The 17654-nt window shown below is 42.8% G+C and overlaps 1 protein-coding gene across 1 annotated transcript in view; it reads right to left on the bottom strand.

Moving 5' to 3' along the window:
* The window catches only part of PODXL (podocalyxin like), a 262424-nt gene that overhangs the window by 17027 nt on the left and 227743 nt on the right, over nucleotides 1-17654 (bottom strand). Inside the window, exon 8 of the mRNA XM_086918925.1 lies at nucleotides 5010-5183. Coding sequence (XP_086775051.1) covers nucleotides 5010-5183 — 174 coding nt within the window. The remainder of the gene's footprint in view (nucleotides 1-5009; nucleotides 5184-17654) is intronic.

Genomic DNA, 17654 nt, shown 5'->3' with positions numbered 1-17654 from the left:
TCGCTAAAAAGACAGGTTGGAGCGGTGGTATCCTCCAGCATCTTCCAACTGCAGAAAATAAAAAAAATCGCTCGTTTTTTTTCCCCTGCAGCTCTCACACAGATTGTCATCTCCTTGGTTCTGTCCAGGCTTGACTTTTCCAACAGTCTCTATCTCGGCCTGCAAATTGGAGAGCTAAAACGTCTCCAGCTTGTCCAGAACCAAGCCGCCAGGCTTCTTCTGAATATACCTAGGAGGCAATCTATCAGACCTGGCCTTAAACAGCTCCACTGGTTGCCAGTTGAGCAGCGTGTGGCCTTCAAGGCCGGGTGCATACTGTTCAGGTCTTTGAATAACTCTGGTCCTCTATTCATCAGAGATCTATTCAAAAAATACTGCCCTTCCCGTCATCTTCGTTCAACCTATAAATCACTCCTGATTGTACCCCCATTTAAAAGGAAACGCCTTGGAGGCAGCTGTTTCGACCACCTCGCTGCAGGTTTTTGGAACTCTCTCCCCCTCAACATTAAACTCAACGATAACATCCTCGGTTTCAGACATTCTCTGAAAACCTGGCTCTTCACTCAAGCTCACTATTGATAGCACTGCTTTTTCTATTATCTGCCTGCTTGGTTCATTTTCTATAGCGCCATGAAGCCTCCGGGCGTACGAGCGCTCAATAAATTCCCAATTAACATTAACATTAACATTAACTCAGGATGGCCAGTTGGGGATTGTCTGAAATAATATGTGGCCAATAAGTGGTAAGGACCACAAATGTTTCATTACATACTTATATGATGATTTAATTTTATGTCAGAACCCATTGCATTGGGACCCAAACCATGGTTGAAAAGTGATGAAAAACACACGGGCAGTGCGATATATGATCTAATCCACAAGATCCCTCATAGCACCCTTCATCTTGGACCCAGCATTTACTAAGAGTAAAGAATGCACCTGTGAATGGTGTAATGCCACAAATAAAGGTAAAAAGAAAGAGAAGGATGAGAGAGAATATCATAGCATCCAAAATATTGTCTAATCAGCACCATCCACTGCCTAATTCATATGATGTATCGTGAAGTACAGGTGTCAGTTCAAGGTTGGCGCTCATCCAGCAGGTGCGGCAGAGCTGACATACCCCGTCCCCAACCCTATGTCAGCAATTCGCCATAGTTACATATTTTAAACTTGAGCTGTAGCAGATAGCTTGTGTTAATATTGCTCATTATGATTGTATTAGATCCGTTATGGACGAATAGCCCGAGACAACAGGCACATTTTTGCTTCATGTGGGCCTGAGACAGCTTTCAGGCATTAGGAGCCAAACCTGTTGTAGCACCCTTGCATGATAGATGTTAGCCATTACACTGAAAATCAATCATTTTCATGTTCACAAGTATAAGTGGAGCAGTTCAGAAAAGGGGCCCAGTTAAATGGCTTGCTACATATACAAAAGCTGGTGCTATCCCGGAAAACTGTTTTATCAATATATTCAAATGCTTGTGTGATGAAGAGCAATGTTTGTCTCAAAGAGAAGATAGAAGCTGAGGAGAGGTGCCTGTAACAGAGTTTATTTTAGTTAAATTAATATTTGCACATGTTTAGAGTACGTTATATCGTAAGTAGAGACATGTGTCACGACCATGCGTATGTAGCAAGGTGGGACCTGTACATCACACTAGTATGTTTGGTTGCATGGAATCGGGCGAGTGTATGGGGACTACATCTCCCAGAACACCTAGGGTGATGAAACACTTGCTGGCGCCAGTCCCAAGGTGTCTTCGTAGCCCACGCTGGAGCGAATTTGCTTTCCTTTTCTGTTTGAGTGCACCGTGCTGGTGCACGTGTAATGACGGAACCATTGAAAGGCTCAACACAGGTTGCTCTGGGTTTTGTGACTCACCGTACTGTAGCGCATGGAATCTTTCCCCGCTCTGGTGTGCGTTTAACAAGGGAGCAGTTGAAAGGCTCAACACAGGCTGCCTGGGTTTTGTAACTTGCCGTGCTTGAGTGCATGGAATCTTTCACCTCACTGGTGCGCGTTTAATGATGGAGCCGTTGAAAGGCTCAACACAGGCTTCCTGGGGCTTTTCGGATCACCGCTCTGGGGCGCATGTAATGTTTCCACGCACTGGTGCACGAATAGTGATAGAGGCCTTTATTTTTCTCCTTTCTACCGAAGGCCTGAGGAAAAGGTAGAGTACGGCGGTTGAGCAGGAGCGCTACCCCCTTTTGTTTTGTCTATAATTACCATAGATGATAAGAAGCATTTTCATTCAAGAATTAACGCTCTTCACAAGGCTATATTGGAGAAGAGTGTTCATCTTGTGACTAGAGCAGAACGTGGGTAATGCTCTAGAACTAAGCCCAGGTAAGTACTTGTGTGCACATTAAATTCTTTGATATATTTCTGGTTTTTGCTTGTTTTACCTAAGGATGATTGCGGCAGTTTGAAAGGAACACGAGGCTAGACAACTGGATTAAAGAGGATAGGACTGAATGCCCACAAAGCCAGGAAGTATCTCATTGTGTGTTTACCACTGTCTCATCTTTATTGTTTCTTTTGTCCCTTTTGTCCCTTTCCCCTGAAATGGTGTTTTCCGTTGAGTGATAGCTATGTACTCTCGGGTCATTCCATGATTGGCGATAGGGTTAAATAGCGTCATACATCGCCCCCGCTGTATCCGGAGCTCAAGGAGGGTGAATTTCCATTCTGTGTTCTGACAGATGGACAAGCCCACAAATAACTACGGCCAATACTGTGCTCAAATAAGTATTGGAGTCCTTGACCACTTTGCGGATGGAGGAAGATGCTTTTCGTGGGTAGAAAATAGAATTGAGAAACGAGATGGGGACTGTGATGAGAAGAGAAGTAGCAGGATTGTCACATAAAGGCCCTAATAGCAATAGAGAAGGTTCTTATATAAAAGAAAGAACGTTACCGCCCCCTCTACACACACATGACACTGACACTAGGCTTTTAGATCAAGCCAGATGAGGAGAAAATCCTGGTTTAGGGCCTTTCGCGACCTCTTTTGCGAACACTTCACAAACAGGTCCCTCATCTATACAAGTGATTCAGACTATGCAGTTACCTTTGGCCCCTCCTGAGCGATTTTTTGGGTATCGTAAGAAGTTTGGAATTTTCCTTGGACAATGTAGGCTGCCTTTCATGTATAAACCCACAGACCAAGCAAAAACAGTGTTTGTAATGCAGATAGCTGGTCCTTCCCGCTGATAGAAAGAGACAATCCTATCCTGCACAATTTTTCAGACTTCTGCATTGAAATGCATAAGCTGCTTGACAGAACAGCTCATCAGTAATCCTTGGATAGAGAACTCATTTCCCTTAAGCAGGGAACACAAAACTTACATACATCACTGCCTTCAACAGACTTCTTGTGGAAACGAATTGGCCCATGGAAAAGAGAATTTCCTTGTTTTATCATGGTCTGAAAGGGGAACTGAAGGACATATTAGCTCATGTGGTACAGATGCCACACAGTTGCGCCGAATTAATAGATCTCACAGTACAGTTGGCTCATAGACTCCTGGAGCGAAAAGGAGACAAGTCTAGAACTAAAGTTTGATATTACGCTCCTCGCCCTAAGCCGGTGTTTGAAGAGCACTACCATGCCAATAATGGAACAGAACCCATGCAAATCAGCGGAATCCAAGGGCCCATATGCCAGGAAGAATGGGAAAAAGACCCTGAACACCATTCAGCTGATGACAACTTACTGTATCATGATAATATGTTGTATGGTCCAGAAGGTCCTCTACAAAAACGAGTATTACACTGGATACATGATTCCATATGGGAATTTGGAAAACCATTCTAGCTGTGAAGAGACATTTTTGGTGGAGAACTCTACAGGCAGATACTACGAAATATTACTTCTTGTGCTACTTCATATACTGCCGAAGGGTGTTGTGTGAATGTAGTTCCACCTCATGAGATTTAATAAAATATCTTTTTGCTATCTCAGTATCTGTGTCAACTTCTATTTGCTGGTCTGTGGACTTGTGTGCAGAGAAGGGAGAACCCCTAGCACCGGTAAGCCTTACTGAGGTCTACTTCTACAATCGTACATTGTAGGCTAATTATTTGTGATTTTCTTTTAGGCAGATTGTATATAGACATCCTTCTGCATTTGATGGCCAATTTCCTATGAACCTAAGACTATTTGGCTAACTGATTTGCTTGCCTTCTGTAATGCCTTAATACATTTTGAATACACCTTCATGATTTTATAATTTACTGCAGGCCCTATTGAGCCATTCTTTCTGAAGTCCTATGCCAAAACGTTTTATTTATTGAGGTGTGCAGTGTGGACCCTATTGCCTCATGTTCTATTGGAGATTAACACTGTCCACCTCCTGCATCAACGCTTTATCTACTATCTTTTTAGATCTCACAGATAGCGTTTATCACCTGCATGGGACAAGAAGCCTCTTTCGGTGGCCATGCATGAAGGTCAAGCCTTGAGCATCGCTCTCTGTCTACTCTTGGGCTGCGCTGCAGAATGAAAACAAAAATTGCTAGGAGGGCTAGAGCTGCATCTGGCCACAACCTCTATTGGCTGTGAACTTTGAGCCCCTTTTTGTATCTCCTTGTGGATTAGAATTGCCTCAGCTGTTATGTATATAGACCCTACTCTGCATATGAATCTTGGAATTTCCTACACATGCAGATGATTGCACAATATTTCATAGCGCAGATCCTAATTGGACTTAATCAGAGATGGGTGCCCGCTGGACAGCAAGTAGGGCATTAGAAGACTATGTCGAAGTTCAGGCCAAGCCATGTCCTATCAACCATTCGGAGGCGCCCCATTATAGTCGCTTTTGGTTCAATCCACATTTTAGAGCTTTAGACCTAACATGGCTTCTTGGCACACCGGAACATAGAACAAGTGGAACTTGAATGGTAAATCATATAAAATTAGGACAGAGCAGACCAATAATCAAATAATCTTTGCATTATTCTAAAGAAAGCTTTGAATTTTCAATTAACTTCTTACTTGGTCTTTTTTGTGCCTCTGTCGTTGGTGGCAGCAGCTGTAGATGGCTGCAACGAGCAGCAAGACGGAGGCCAGGCACACGATTGTGATGATCAGTGGGATGCTGATCCTGTCTACGTATTCCTCAATTGGCATCTTTTCTCCTCCAGAGTTCTTGTCAATAAGGAACCCAAGCTGGGAAGAGGAAGGTACAGATTAAATCACACACACATTAAACAATATTAATCTGAAAAGCACTAAGAATACATTTTTACACTGGGAGAAATGAATGTCGAAAGTGGAGATTTTTGTGAGACTCTCGGCCTTCTCTAATAGAAACCAGTTTAATTTTGAAATCAGTTAGCTAAGAAAACCTTTGTGAGTTCCATTGTCTTTCTCTGGAGGAGCACAAGTGCACATTTAAGGAGAATTCATTATTTTCAGAAAGGAAAATGCTACTTACCAGTATGCATCTGCTCTTGGCATGTAGGGCTGCAGAACCACACACTGTTGCATTAGATCACCATCTGGTGGTGGGCCCGGATGATTACACTTTGTTGTTGTCTTGGTCTGCTGGATGACTCCTCCTTTAGACCGTAGTGCGCATGGTCATCGACTCCATCGTCAGATTGTTTTCGCCATTGGGCAAATGATGGAGTTGTATAATTACAGATAAAAATGACCATGTGTTGTGTATCTAAATAAGATAATACTGGAACAGATATAGGTAGCCGGGGAGGCGGGTGGGCGGATGTGGTTCTGCAGCCCTACATGCCAAGAACAGATGAATACTGGTAAGTAGCATTTTCCGTTCGAGGCATAAGGGCTGCAGACCACACACTGTTGCATAGATTGCACAGCAGTTTCTCTCTTAGCGGCGGCCACCCTCTTCTGTTGCAGTAGTTTGAAATAATAATAGTGTTTTGTAAATGTGTGTGTAGTAGGCCATGTAGCTGCTTTACAAATATCATCTAATGGTATATTCCCTAAGAATGCCATAGATGCTCCTAACTTACGGGTAGAATGAGCCCTAGGAGGAATGGATAGAGTGTGTTTTGCTTTTGGGTAGCAAATTTGAATACACTTAACAATCCATCTAGCGATGCCTGATTTAGAAATAGGATTGACTTTATGTGGAGGTGAAAAGGACACAAACAGTTCTTTAGTTTTACGAAAAGGTTTTGTCCTATCAATGTAGTATAGAAGTGCTCTTTTTACATCTAGTGTGTGTAGAGCTCTTTCTGCAACTGTTTGCGGTTGTGGAAAACATACTGGCAACTCAATTGATTGATTGAGATTGAATGGTGAAATTACCTTTGGCAGAAACTTTGGATTTGTTTTGAGAACCACTTTATTATGATGAAGTTGTATAAATTGTTCTTGAATTGTTAATGCCTGGATCTCACTCACTCTTCTTAGTAAGGTAACTGCTACTAAAAAGGCAACTTTCCATGTAAGAAACTGTAACTCAAGCTTATGCAATGGTTCAAAAGGTGAACCCATAAATCTTGTGAGAACAATATTTAAATTCCATACTGGAGAGGGTGGTATTCTGGGAGGAATTCTTTGTTTAAGCCCTTCCATAAACGCTTTGATTGCAGGTACTCTAAACAATGACACATATTGTCTGTTTTGGAGATATGCTGCTATAGCAGCAAGATGTAATCTGATTGAGGAATACGCTAAGTTAGATCTTTGCAAATGTAATAGGTAACATATGATGTTTTGTATAGAAACATCCAAGGGGTTGACGTTGCTATTTGTGCAATAGACAATAAACCTTTTCCATTTTGCTTCATAGCATGCTCTAGTGGTAGGACGTCGTGCCTCCTTAATGATATTCATGCAATCTGGAGGTAAATTTAGATATCCAAACTCTAAGACTTCAGGAGCCAAATCGCTAGATTGAGCTGCATTGGATCTGGATGCATAATCTCTCCATGGTTCTGTGTTAGTAGATGTGGGGAGAGTTTTAGTTTGTGATGTGGTACTGCGGAGAGCTGTAGTAGCATGGTGTACCATGGTTGTCTTGCCCATGTTGGTGCTATGAGAATTAATGTGAGAGAATGTTGTTATAGCTTGCGTACCACTAATGGAATTAGTGGGAGAGGCGGAAAAAGTGTACGCACATTTGTTCTACCAGTTTATCCATATCGCATTGCCTTTGGATAATGGGTGTGGATATCTGGCGGCGAAGCTTGGGCATTTGTAGTTGTGGTGTGTGTCAAACAGATCTATCTCTGGTTGTCCCCACCTCTGAAAAAATGGCTGAAGAACTTGAGGATGAAGTTCCCATTCGTGTATCTGTTGTCTTTGACGACTTAACAGATCTGCCAATTGATTGTGAACTCCTGGCAGATGCTCTGCTAACAGAAAAATGTTTTGAGGGATGGCCCATCTCCAAATGCTCTGCGCCAGCTGGGAGAGCTGTAGGGAGTATGTCCCTCCTTGCTTTTGAATGAAATACATTGCTGTCATGTTGTCCGTCCGGACTAGTACAGCTTTGTTTGACAGGTAATGTTGGAACGATTTTAGAGCTTGAAAAATTGCTAGTAACTCCAGATAATTTATGTTGAGTACTTTTTATTTCATTGTCCACGTACCCTGTACTGTGTGATTTTTTAAATGCGCTCCCCATCCAGTGAGAAATGCGTCTGTGGTTAATATCATTTATGGAACAGGTTCTATAAACGGCCGGCCCTTGGAAAGGATTTTGGTGTTCAACCATTGCAGAGAGCGATGTGCCCGGTCGTCTACCACCACCAGATCTGTTATCTCTTGTTGAGTCTGATTCCACTGACTTGCCAAGCATTCTTGTATGGGGCGCATTTGTAGTCGTGAGTATGGTACTATGAAAATGCAAGATGCCATCATTCCTATTAACTGCATGATCACTCGAGCATGTGGTGAGTGTTGTGGCTGAAATCTTTTGATGAGAGTCTGTATTGCTTGTATTCTTATTAAGTTGGGGTATGCTATCGCGCTGGAAGTATCTATTGTGGCACCTAGATACTGCTGAGATATGGATGGTTGTAGATGTGACTTCTTTTGATTTATTGTAAACACTAACTTGTGCAGCAGGCAGATTGTCTGATTCGTGTGCTGTACACATTGGTTGTATGACTTGGATTTTATTAGCCAGTCGTCGAGATATGGGAAGACATAAATGTTGTCCCTTCTTAAGTGTGTTGCTACTACTGCTAGACACTTTGTGAACACTCGAGGTGCTGTTGTTACTCCGAAGGGAAGCACTTTGAATTGGTAGTGCTGACCTTCTAGTAGAAACCTTAGGTACTTTCTGTTAGATTGATAAATGGTAATGCGGAAGTAGGCGCCCTTGAGGTCTAATGTGGCAAGGAAGTCGCCTTTCTCTAGTAACTGTAGAACCTGTTGTAATGTGACCATATGAAAATGGTCTGAATGTATGTATAGGATTAGGGGGCTTAGATCTAGAATCGGTCTGAGAGACCCGTCCTTTTTGGTTATGAGAAAATAGAGGAAATAAACCCCTGTGCTCTGATGTTCTTTTAGTACTAGTTCTATAGCGTTCTTTTGCAGTAGTGATTCTACCTCTTGTCTTAGTAGTGAGAGGTGTTCCTGTGACATAGGACATTGTTTGGGTGGTATTGTTGGAGGAGTGGAAGTGAGCTCCAGGCAATAACCTGACTGAATTATTTGTCTTACCCACCTGTCTGTTGTGATGGAGTTCCAGACAGGTAGGAACTGTTGTAATCTTCCCCCGACTGGAGTGGAATGGTCTGGGGGGATGGAAGGGAAGTCACTGTTTGGGAGTAGAGGCGTTGCGATTGTTATTGCCCCTGTCTTTATTATTGTTCCCTCTATACCCTTCTCTATAATATCCCTTATTAGGCGAAGTTTGGTTGGGCGCTTTGTGAGTAGAGGAGGTGTTGTCAGTTTAGAAACTTTTAGAGGCGCCCCTATCTGAGGAGCGACGGAAGGAAGGTCTATCGGCTTGCGGTTGTAAAGTTCCCATTGATTTTGCCGTATCTGTATCTTTTTTCATTTTTGGACCGAAAAGATGTTGTTGGTCAAATGGCTGGTTTAATATACTGGCTTGTACTTCTGGTTTAAACCCAGGGATTCGTAGCCATGCATGTCTGCGCAACAGTATCCCTGTATTTACTGCTCTAGATGCTGTGTCTGCAGTGTCTAGTGCGCATCTTATGGAGGTATTTGTTCTTACTTTGCCCTCTCATATTAAGTCAGCAGCCCTGGCCTTATATTGTTCTGGCAGGTGTTGCATGATAGACTCTAACTCATCATAATGAGCCCTGTCATATCTTGCTAACAGAGCTTGAGTGTTAGCAATCCTCCATATATTTGCAGCTTGTGACAGGGTGCGTTTCCCTGAAGCATCCAAAAGCTTAGATTCTTTGTCATGGGTGTGATTTGGCTTGTTTTCTCGCATTTGACACTACCAGTGAATCTAGTGGCAACTGTCCCTTAATATATGCTGGATCAGAGGGAGCCGCTTTGTATTTCTTTTCCAATCTGGGGTTAAATACCCTGGCTCTGACTGGGTCTTTAAATATTTCTGGTGTGTGTCTTACCACTCCATTAAGTATTGGAAGTGTGGTTGTGGTCTTATGTAACGTTAATAGTGTGTCCATAAGGAAGTCTTCTTCTATTGGATCTGTATGCAAGGCTACTCCGTGGGAAGTAGCTGCTCTATGAATGAGCTGTGTGAACCCAATGGTGTCATCTGGTGGGGATGGTCTAGACAGGTATGACTCGTCTTGTGGTAGATCTGGTGCATTTGGTGCATTGTAATCTTCCCATGGGTCACCTGATGGCCCATCAATATCATCTGGGTTATTAACCTCATCTATTTGATGATAACTGTCATGTGAGTATGTACCTCCATAATCCTCATCTTGTGGTATAAGCCTATGTGTGCTAGCTGGTAAATGTACAGGAGAAATATCTGGTAGTATTTCTACTTCTGGTGAAGGCAGTCTTATAGGGGAGGTCTGAACATGCTTCTTTGGAGGAACAGGTGATGGTTTAGGACAGTCAGTTTTCCTTTTTTCAGGCACTGTGTACACATGTCCAGTCTTTGAATTGATTTTTAGAGTATTTTGCCTTACATCAGGTTGGAAAAGCTCACCTATTGGTAAATCCATTTTCGGCGCCAATTTATCTTGTTTGGGGCCGACAGGTTTAAGCTTTACAGTGACTATTGCCTTTGGAATGGGTCTTGGTATCGGTTCCGAAGGCTTTTCTTGCCTTTTCTTTGGATCTGTACTTTCTGGATCCGAAGCTTTTGATCCCGAGTATTTAGACTCATCTGCCTTTGGGGCCGAAGTGTGTTTGGATATGGAAACTGCTTTCGGGTCCGCTTTTTTCGTTACCCTGGTCGTTTTCGTCTCAGTAACCTTAAGAACGTCTTTCGACACCGAACTTGGTTTCAGTTCGGTAACTTTCGGTACTGATGAAGCGGACTTTCAGAATAAAGTTAGAATTAAAGCACGTTGAATTGAAACTCCCATAATTTTTTAATATACTAATAAGTGTTGCATGTTTTTGGTACTAAATCAACCTAGAGTAATGTACACCGACATAAACACACGGGTTTAATTATTTGTGCTCTTGTCATGTTTGTCATTTTGTTTAAAATAATACATTTACCTTGTCTTTTGTTTGTCATTCATTAACTGCTGCTGTTTCAAATAATGGCATGTGCTTTCTTTAAATGTGCTTTTCTTTATGTTGTGTCATTTTATGTCACTGTGCTATGTTTGTTTTTGTTTGCAAAGCTAGGTAACATAGACTAATGGGTTAATATTTGCAAAGGGGGTGGGTAACAGAATAATTATCATTTCTTGAATTAATTATTGTCTTGTGTTTCCTTGCCTACTAGAGTCATGCTATAAAAGCCTGAGGCCTATTTCTAAAATGGATGTCCGAAGTCCTGTCAAAGTTGGGCCTTGCACAGCAGCGTTTGTGATGGAAAATAATTTCTACAATAATTCTTTGAAAGACGCTCGTGAAAGCAAGGCTGTGTGGAAGCATTAGCTGTTCTTTTGTCTAGGTTTTCATTGTCAAGGACAGGATGTGCGCGGCGGAAAGGCTTGGATGAAGGAAGCAAATGGTTGACTTTACCTAATGTTGCGAAGCACGAAAGAGCCTGTGACACTCTTAGTCAATGAACAATGCCGCTCTTGAAAAATGTGGTTTCTGCTATGTGAAAGGCAAATGACTTCATCGGACGACATTTCTCGTCCAATCATACTTCGTGTTGTTCGAATACTTGTGTTCTTTTAGTTACGGTAGTTTTAGATAGGAAAAAGGTATAAAAATGGCCTCCTTAGAAAGAACACTGCTGGCTCATTCCTGTGCTCCAGAGATGCTGACGGACTTTCGTTTCACGTAAGATCCATTAAGACTTTACTTTTTCCCTTTAGGTTTTTCTTATGTTTAGTTAGGGAAATAGGGTTTAGGGGATAATCCTTAATGTTTGAGCACTTCTCATGCTGATTTTGGTTTGAGCTTACAGTCAAATGTGCCTTTCTATTAAATAGTTTTGCGCAATAAAATGTTAATAAAAGAAACTACGCTTTAAAAATGCATTATGCTCATTAATAAAGTTAATAAAATAGATTTTGAAATGACACGCTGGTCTTGTTTGTTTCCTTGAGTTACCATTAGTTAAACCATTGCCTATGATATTGACTTCATTAAATGTTTTATAAAGTGATTCTGATTAATTAGGTCATATGATTCAGTTGGTCAATTCATGTCTCAGTCATTTATGGGCCTAGTGTTAGATTTATGAAAATAGTGAGTATCCTGGTGTATAGTTGTACATATGAGACTGAATTTCTCTTCCCCGCTGGATCAGTACCGATGGATGTTTGGGTGCCGGTGTTGACTTCGGCTTAAGCACTTTTTGTTTTGAGGGACGGACAGACTGACTCGAGCCTGAGTCGACTGGAGGCTTTTCAATGCTCTTTGCTGCCGAACCTGAAGGCGGGGCGTCGGAAGGTTTCGATCGGTGTATACTCGGACCCGTAGGTGGGGGTGGAACCAAAGCCTGTCCTGGTATGGGGGGTGAACAGGGTCGACACTCTTACTCACGACCTGTTGACCAGCTGAAAGAAGATCATCATCTTCGGATCGATCCTCTGCTCCGGAAGCTGACTCTTCTGCTTCGGAAGTGACATCTTCTTGCTGTTCTTCAACGTCTACCTCGATCGGTGCCTTGTCGATGATGAGGTCTGGTGTGGACGATGATGACTGCTCCATAGCTCTTCGAGCTCGACGTTCCCTGATTGTTTTCTTGGACCGGAACAAAGCGCAGGCCTCACAGTCTCGACTCTCGTGCTCTGGAGACAAGCACAGGTTGCAAACCTCATGAAGGTCGGTGTGGGGGAACTTGTGTCCACACTGAGGGCACTTCTTGAACGGTGTTCTTTCCATGAGCCAAAGGCCCAATGGCGCAGTTGGGCCCGACGGCCCTTGATGAGCGCTGGAATCGAGAAGTGGATCCTTTCTTCGATGTGGGTGACCGGAATCAGTGTCGAAGACGATATTGATGTTGTAGATTGATTTATGGATTCGAAAGGAGATCGGTAACGGGACCGAACGATAAACACATCCGAGCCCGATGGCGGAAAAAAACAATCTGACGATGGAGTTGATGTAGTCTAATGCAACAGTGTGTGGTCTGCAGCCCATATGCCTCGAACATTAGGTTTTAGTTGCTTCAGCTGAGATCTCTCCCCCTGGTCTCGTTGACTGTCAGATTGAAAGCATAATATTCTGTCGCAGCTGATACCACTATCCAGTGGTGGGGTGAGGGGGGGAGGGGAGCAGGGGTGAGTTGAATACAAAATTAAAAAGCATTTACCTGATCCTGCAGCCGCCTCCAGCTTCGGAGCTCCTTCTTGCCCGCAGCTCCCAACAGTCCCTATGGTAGACTCCCCAACCAATCCAGACGCTTCTCTCATAATATAAGATCAGCGCCTGGATTGGCCTGAGTGGACTGCTAAGATGCCCAACTCAGGCAGAGGGAGTTTGGCACGTTTCTCCATGGGAAACCTAATTGCGCATGTCTGGCAGGCTGCCTCAGCTATATTGCGCACTTAGAAGTGCACTCTACTCCTCTGTGTGAGCTCAGACCCGCCCCATACACACACTGGCTCGGCCAGCACCTGAAAAATAAAACAAAAGTAACATATTGTTTTCTTTTTCAGCTGCTGGCTAGTAAGCCAGTGGGGCGATGCTCCTCCGACATCCGCCTTTGCCGAAGAGCCGTCCTGACAATATCGGTCCTTAGAAATATTGTGCCCGAAATATTGGTTACAAAATATTGTCCCATTTGGTGTAGGTATTTTATTAATATCTCTAAAGGGATGATATTTTTGTAACTTATATTTAGAATATGATGTTTCTGTCAGACAACATTTTTGTTAAGATTTTTCTAGACCACACTGCTTAGTCCTTTACTGTGTGATACAGTTTATTGTACAAGCAAGTAAATGACCATCAATGAAATGAAGACTAAGTTAATACCAGTAGGCACCAAGTGCCATCTAGGAAAGACTTTGATTATTTGGGTCTTTGACTAGCATCAAACTGGACCTCACCTGAAAAGATAGTTGGTTAAAACCACTTCAGTAGTTTTAAAGCTAGATTTTTTTATCTGTTGCCTGGCGTAGCATTTCTGCCATGTCATATAAACGTAGATTCCACCACACGTTTTGGAGTGGACTTTTGGGGCTGTAATTATGCTCAGTTTCTCAGGTCACTGAAAATGGGTTTTAAAGTGTCTGGGTCCAGATAAACCAATGTATTAAGTGAGGCTTGTATTATGATTCGATTTTAGCTCTGCATTATTGCACTGAAACCCATTTTATACTGAATCAGGTTAGAGACCATTGAGTTAGACTTTGTGTATTTAAATTTCCTGCATTCGCTTGTGACTATCACTGGTTATTTTTGCTTGTTATGGTTCTTGGATGGAACGTAGCTATCATATAGGCTCCAGGAAGGTGAGGAACTCCTGGAGTATGATAACAAAATATTCTGTGTCATCCTTGTTTTATGTCAAGGAACACGTCTGGGCCACGAAATCACACACTTTCCCTGTGTACTACACATAGCAGTTAATTGGAAAAGCATCTTTATAACAAGGAAGATATTGGGATAGAAGCGTGCTTTTTAAGGTTACCCTAGAGCCAATTAAGGGGAATCCCTGGCTGGACCCATCATCTCATGCTGTTACACAGTTGTGCCTTGATGCACATGGCTTTCTCTTTGTTGAACAAAGCAAACACAAGGAGATGATTGACGGAGCGCTGAAGCTTTTCAGACACTCACCCCCAGACACAGATCAGGGTTGAATCCATCATCGTTCTTTAGCTCACTTTGCCACCCTAGTTCAGACCTAAGCAGGGTATGCCCAAACATGCCACTGGATTCAAGCTAGCCTGGCTGATGAGGGGTGTTACCCCGAAACCGGTCCACGGATGCTTGTTTCCGGTTCAGGGAAGACATGGCTAGGCAGTTCGGGCTGGACTGTTCCCATGAGGCACAGGGTCAAGATTGATTTGCATATAGCTGGGTCTGAACTGAGGTGGCGAAGTGAGCTAAAGAATTATGATGGATTCAATCCAGATCTGTGACTGAGGGTGAGTGTCTTAAAAGCTTCAGCGCTCCGTCCATCATCTCCTTGTGTTTGCTTTCTCTTTGTTGATCCAGTGACCAACCTTAAGGAGTCTGTCACTGCAAGGTCACTGCAAAGGGTCCATAACCCTTACCTCCACCAGCAGGAATCTTACAGCCCGATTCATGCAACTAAATTGCGCTCGCAAAGGGCCAGATTCTGAGAATCTGGCCCTTTGCGAGTGCGATTTTTGCATTTGGGATTCATCATCCCAAATGCAAAAATCGCTATTTGCGAAATCGCATATTTGCGAGGAATTGGATTTAAGGAATCTCAATTAGAGATTCCTTAAATGCAATTCATGAACCAATTCTAAATTGCGAATTCGCAATATTTGGTCGCTATTTACCACGAAGTCTGACTTCGTGGTAAATAGCGAAAAAATAGTAAAAAGCACTTTAGTGCATTTTTTACTGTTGCATGTTACACACACACATGTCCTTTGGACATGTGTGCGCGCAACACCTGTTTAAATTAGCATTTCAGAGGTGCTACAGGGTGTCCTATGGACACCCCTGGCACCCTTGAAATCGCTATCTTATTTGCGATTAGCTAATTGCTAATCGCAAATAAGGAATACTCCCCATTCATTCCTATGGGCCTTTCATTCCTATGGGGAGTATTCCTTATTTGCGATTAGCAATTAGGTAATCGCAAATAAGGAATGTGTAGGAATCGCAATTTATTTTGCGATTCCTACATGAATCCCGTTTTGCGAGTCTGTAATAGCGATTTCTTATGAATCGCTATTAAAGACTCACAAAACGGGTCTTTGATGAATCTGGCTGATAGTGTTTAGATAGGTCTAGATTGCGGGAATTAGTTACCGGAATCCACATCTTTTCTTTATGATGAGTAGAACCTGACCTATTGCACACATTTAAATTTAGGCAAATATATGCAAAAGAATTACAAAGATGTGCCCAAGTATCTGCTGTGTATTAACAACAGTTATCTATTTATTCAACCTGGAGATAGAGAGGGAGCATAAAGTAAAACATGCTATCAAAATGTCCTGTTACATAAAGATTCCAACATCCTGACAGTAGCTTATGGGTAAAACGCGTTACAGTCAATTGGGGAACAGATAGTGAAGGAGTATGAAGGCAACACTAATTGTCAAACGATTGTGTTACCAAAGCTTCCAGCATCCCGACTGGGGAACAGATATAGACAGAGTATAAAGGTAACACTTATTACCTATATAGTATGTTTGTTTTTTTCAATAGTTTTTAGTAGCATTTTTCTCATTTGCATACCATCACAATTCCAGGACGAAACTCATGTCAAGTTATGCAAAATGTGCAGGAGAATGACATGTCCAAAAAAACAGGTACATTAAAAACAACAATATGCGGCAGTACTGAAACACTGGACAGTCATCCATGCATAGATCTCTAGCTAAGCCACAGAAGTAGCAACAGGCAAAGTATCAAATAATAATACAAAGTTCCTATAAATGGAGCCTGCTAAAAAGCAAATATGTCAAAATTGTAAAAAAATAAATAATTACAAGCAGTATATGAATTGAAACCAATTAAAATTAAAATTAGGAGAAATAAACAATAAACATACGACAGAATCAAATAAGAGCTACACTCGTTCGAAAGTAAAATATAAAATAGCACAGAAGTGGTGAATGCAAGTGGGACGATGGGGCTGAGCATGGTATCGGCGACTAATGATTAAGACAAGCGTTGCAGTTGATACACAATGCAAATGGTGTGTGCCACAAGAATCATCAGGTGGAGTTTGGGGCCATTGGCGCTGCCTTTCGGGATTTGTCTAAAAGGACATCTCACATGTCTGAGATTGGATATTTACTGAGTGCCCTCACCTACTCTCTGTGTAACAGCGCTATCTCTGCCTAAGCCTACACCAGCATGGAAAGGACCCACGCGGAGGACGCCACATGGCTCGCTGCCTTCCACTTCAGTCCCTTTGTTAATAGGAGGATGTGGTCTGCAAACCCTGCTGCCTCCCTGTATTTTTTAACACAGTGCTAGAGTCCCAGGATACACACCTCCCAAGTGTATGCTAGAACAGATCCCGTGCAGTGTGTCAAGTGTGAGATGGCATCGCTCCAGTAGCCCATGAGTGACAGGCAAGACCAAAGCATCTGCACTCGTTCCACGTCACATGTCGAACAAAGAGGCATGCGGCATCTTTGTGGTTAAAATAACCATTTATTTGATGGGGGTAATGTAGGCACTGTGCAGGATTTATAATTGAATTAATTTAAAATGGGTGTTTCAAGACACTAACAGGGGATAGGCCAGCATGATTTGGCATTCACTGTCGGTGCACACGCGACTAAGCTCTGTGTCCCAGTGTCTCCGCAGTGTGTGGAGTGATCCTGTGGTGTGCATGCGCATGGCGTCAGGTAACCACGGGGTCAGGTGTCCTCACTTGCCAAAGACATGTATATATTGGAAGAGAAGATTTTGTGGGGGTTCCTGCCATATCTCCCCTCGATTGCTTCAATATCCCAAGAAAGAAAGCATGTAAGAGGAACTGACCGGGCAGGAGTTTGGAGCCAGCCAGTAAGTCCTAAATGGAGAGGAGAGTCCCAACCTGGTACAGGTCACCTAAGGGTTGTAAGCCTGCTGCATGCCACGGTATTGATTCATTGTGGGAAGTGGATACGCACCCATGGAGCATTTTAAGCAGCGGAGGGGCTGGGCATAATGTCTGGTTGAACATCTAAGAAACAGGGCACTATGATAACATTGATAAGCAGTTAGGAGGAGGGGAGTTTGGTGGTGAAGCCCTGGTGAGTAGGTGGGACAGGGCAAAGACTCTCCCCAAGTCTCAAGACGGCAGAAACATCACAATATCTGCTTGGTTGGTGCCTGCAAGCCAATGCAACACCCATTGGACTTGAGAGGCCAGATAATATTGTTCAAAGTTGGGAACATTGAGAACACCGCTGTTCGTGGGAAGGTAAAGCTTGAGTAGTGTGACATGTATTGTGCCAG

This window comes from Lissotriton vulgaris, chromosome 1_1 (genome assembly GCF_964263255.1).
Source record: "Lissotriton vulgaris chromosome 1_1, aLisVul1.2, whole genome shotgun sequence".
NCBI lineage: Eukaryota > Metazoa > Chordata > Amphibia > Caudata > Salamandridae > Lissotriton > Lissotriton vulgaris.
The sequence above is the reverse complement of the archived record's forward strand: the minus strand, read 5'-3'. Positions and strand labels throughout refer to the sequence as shown.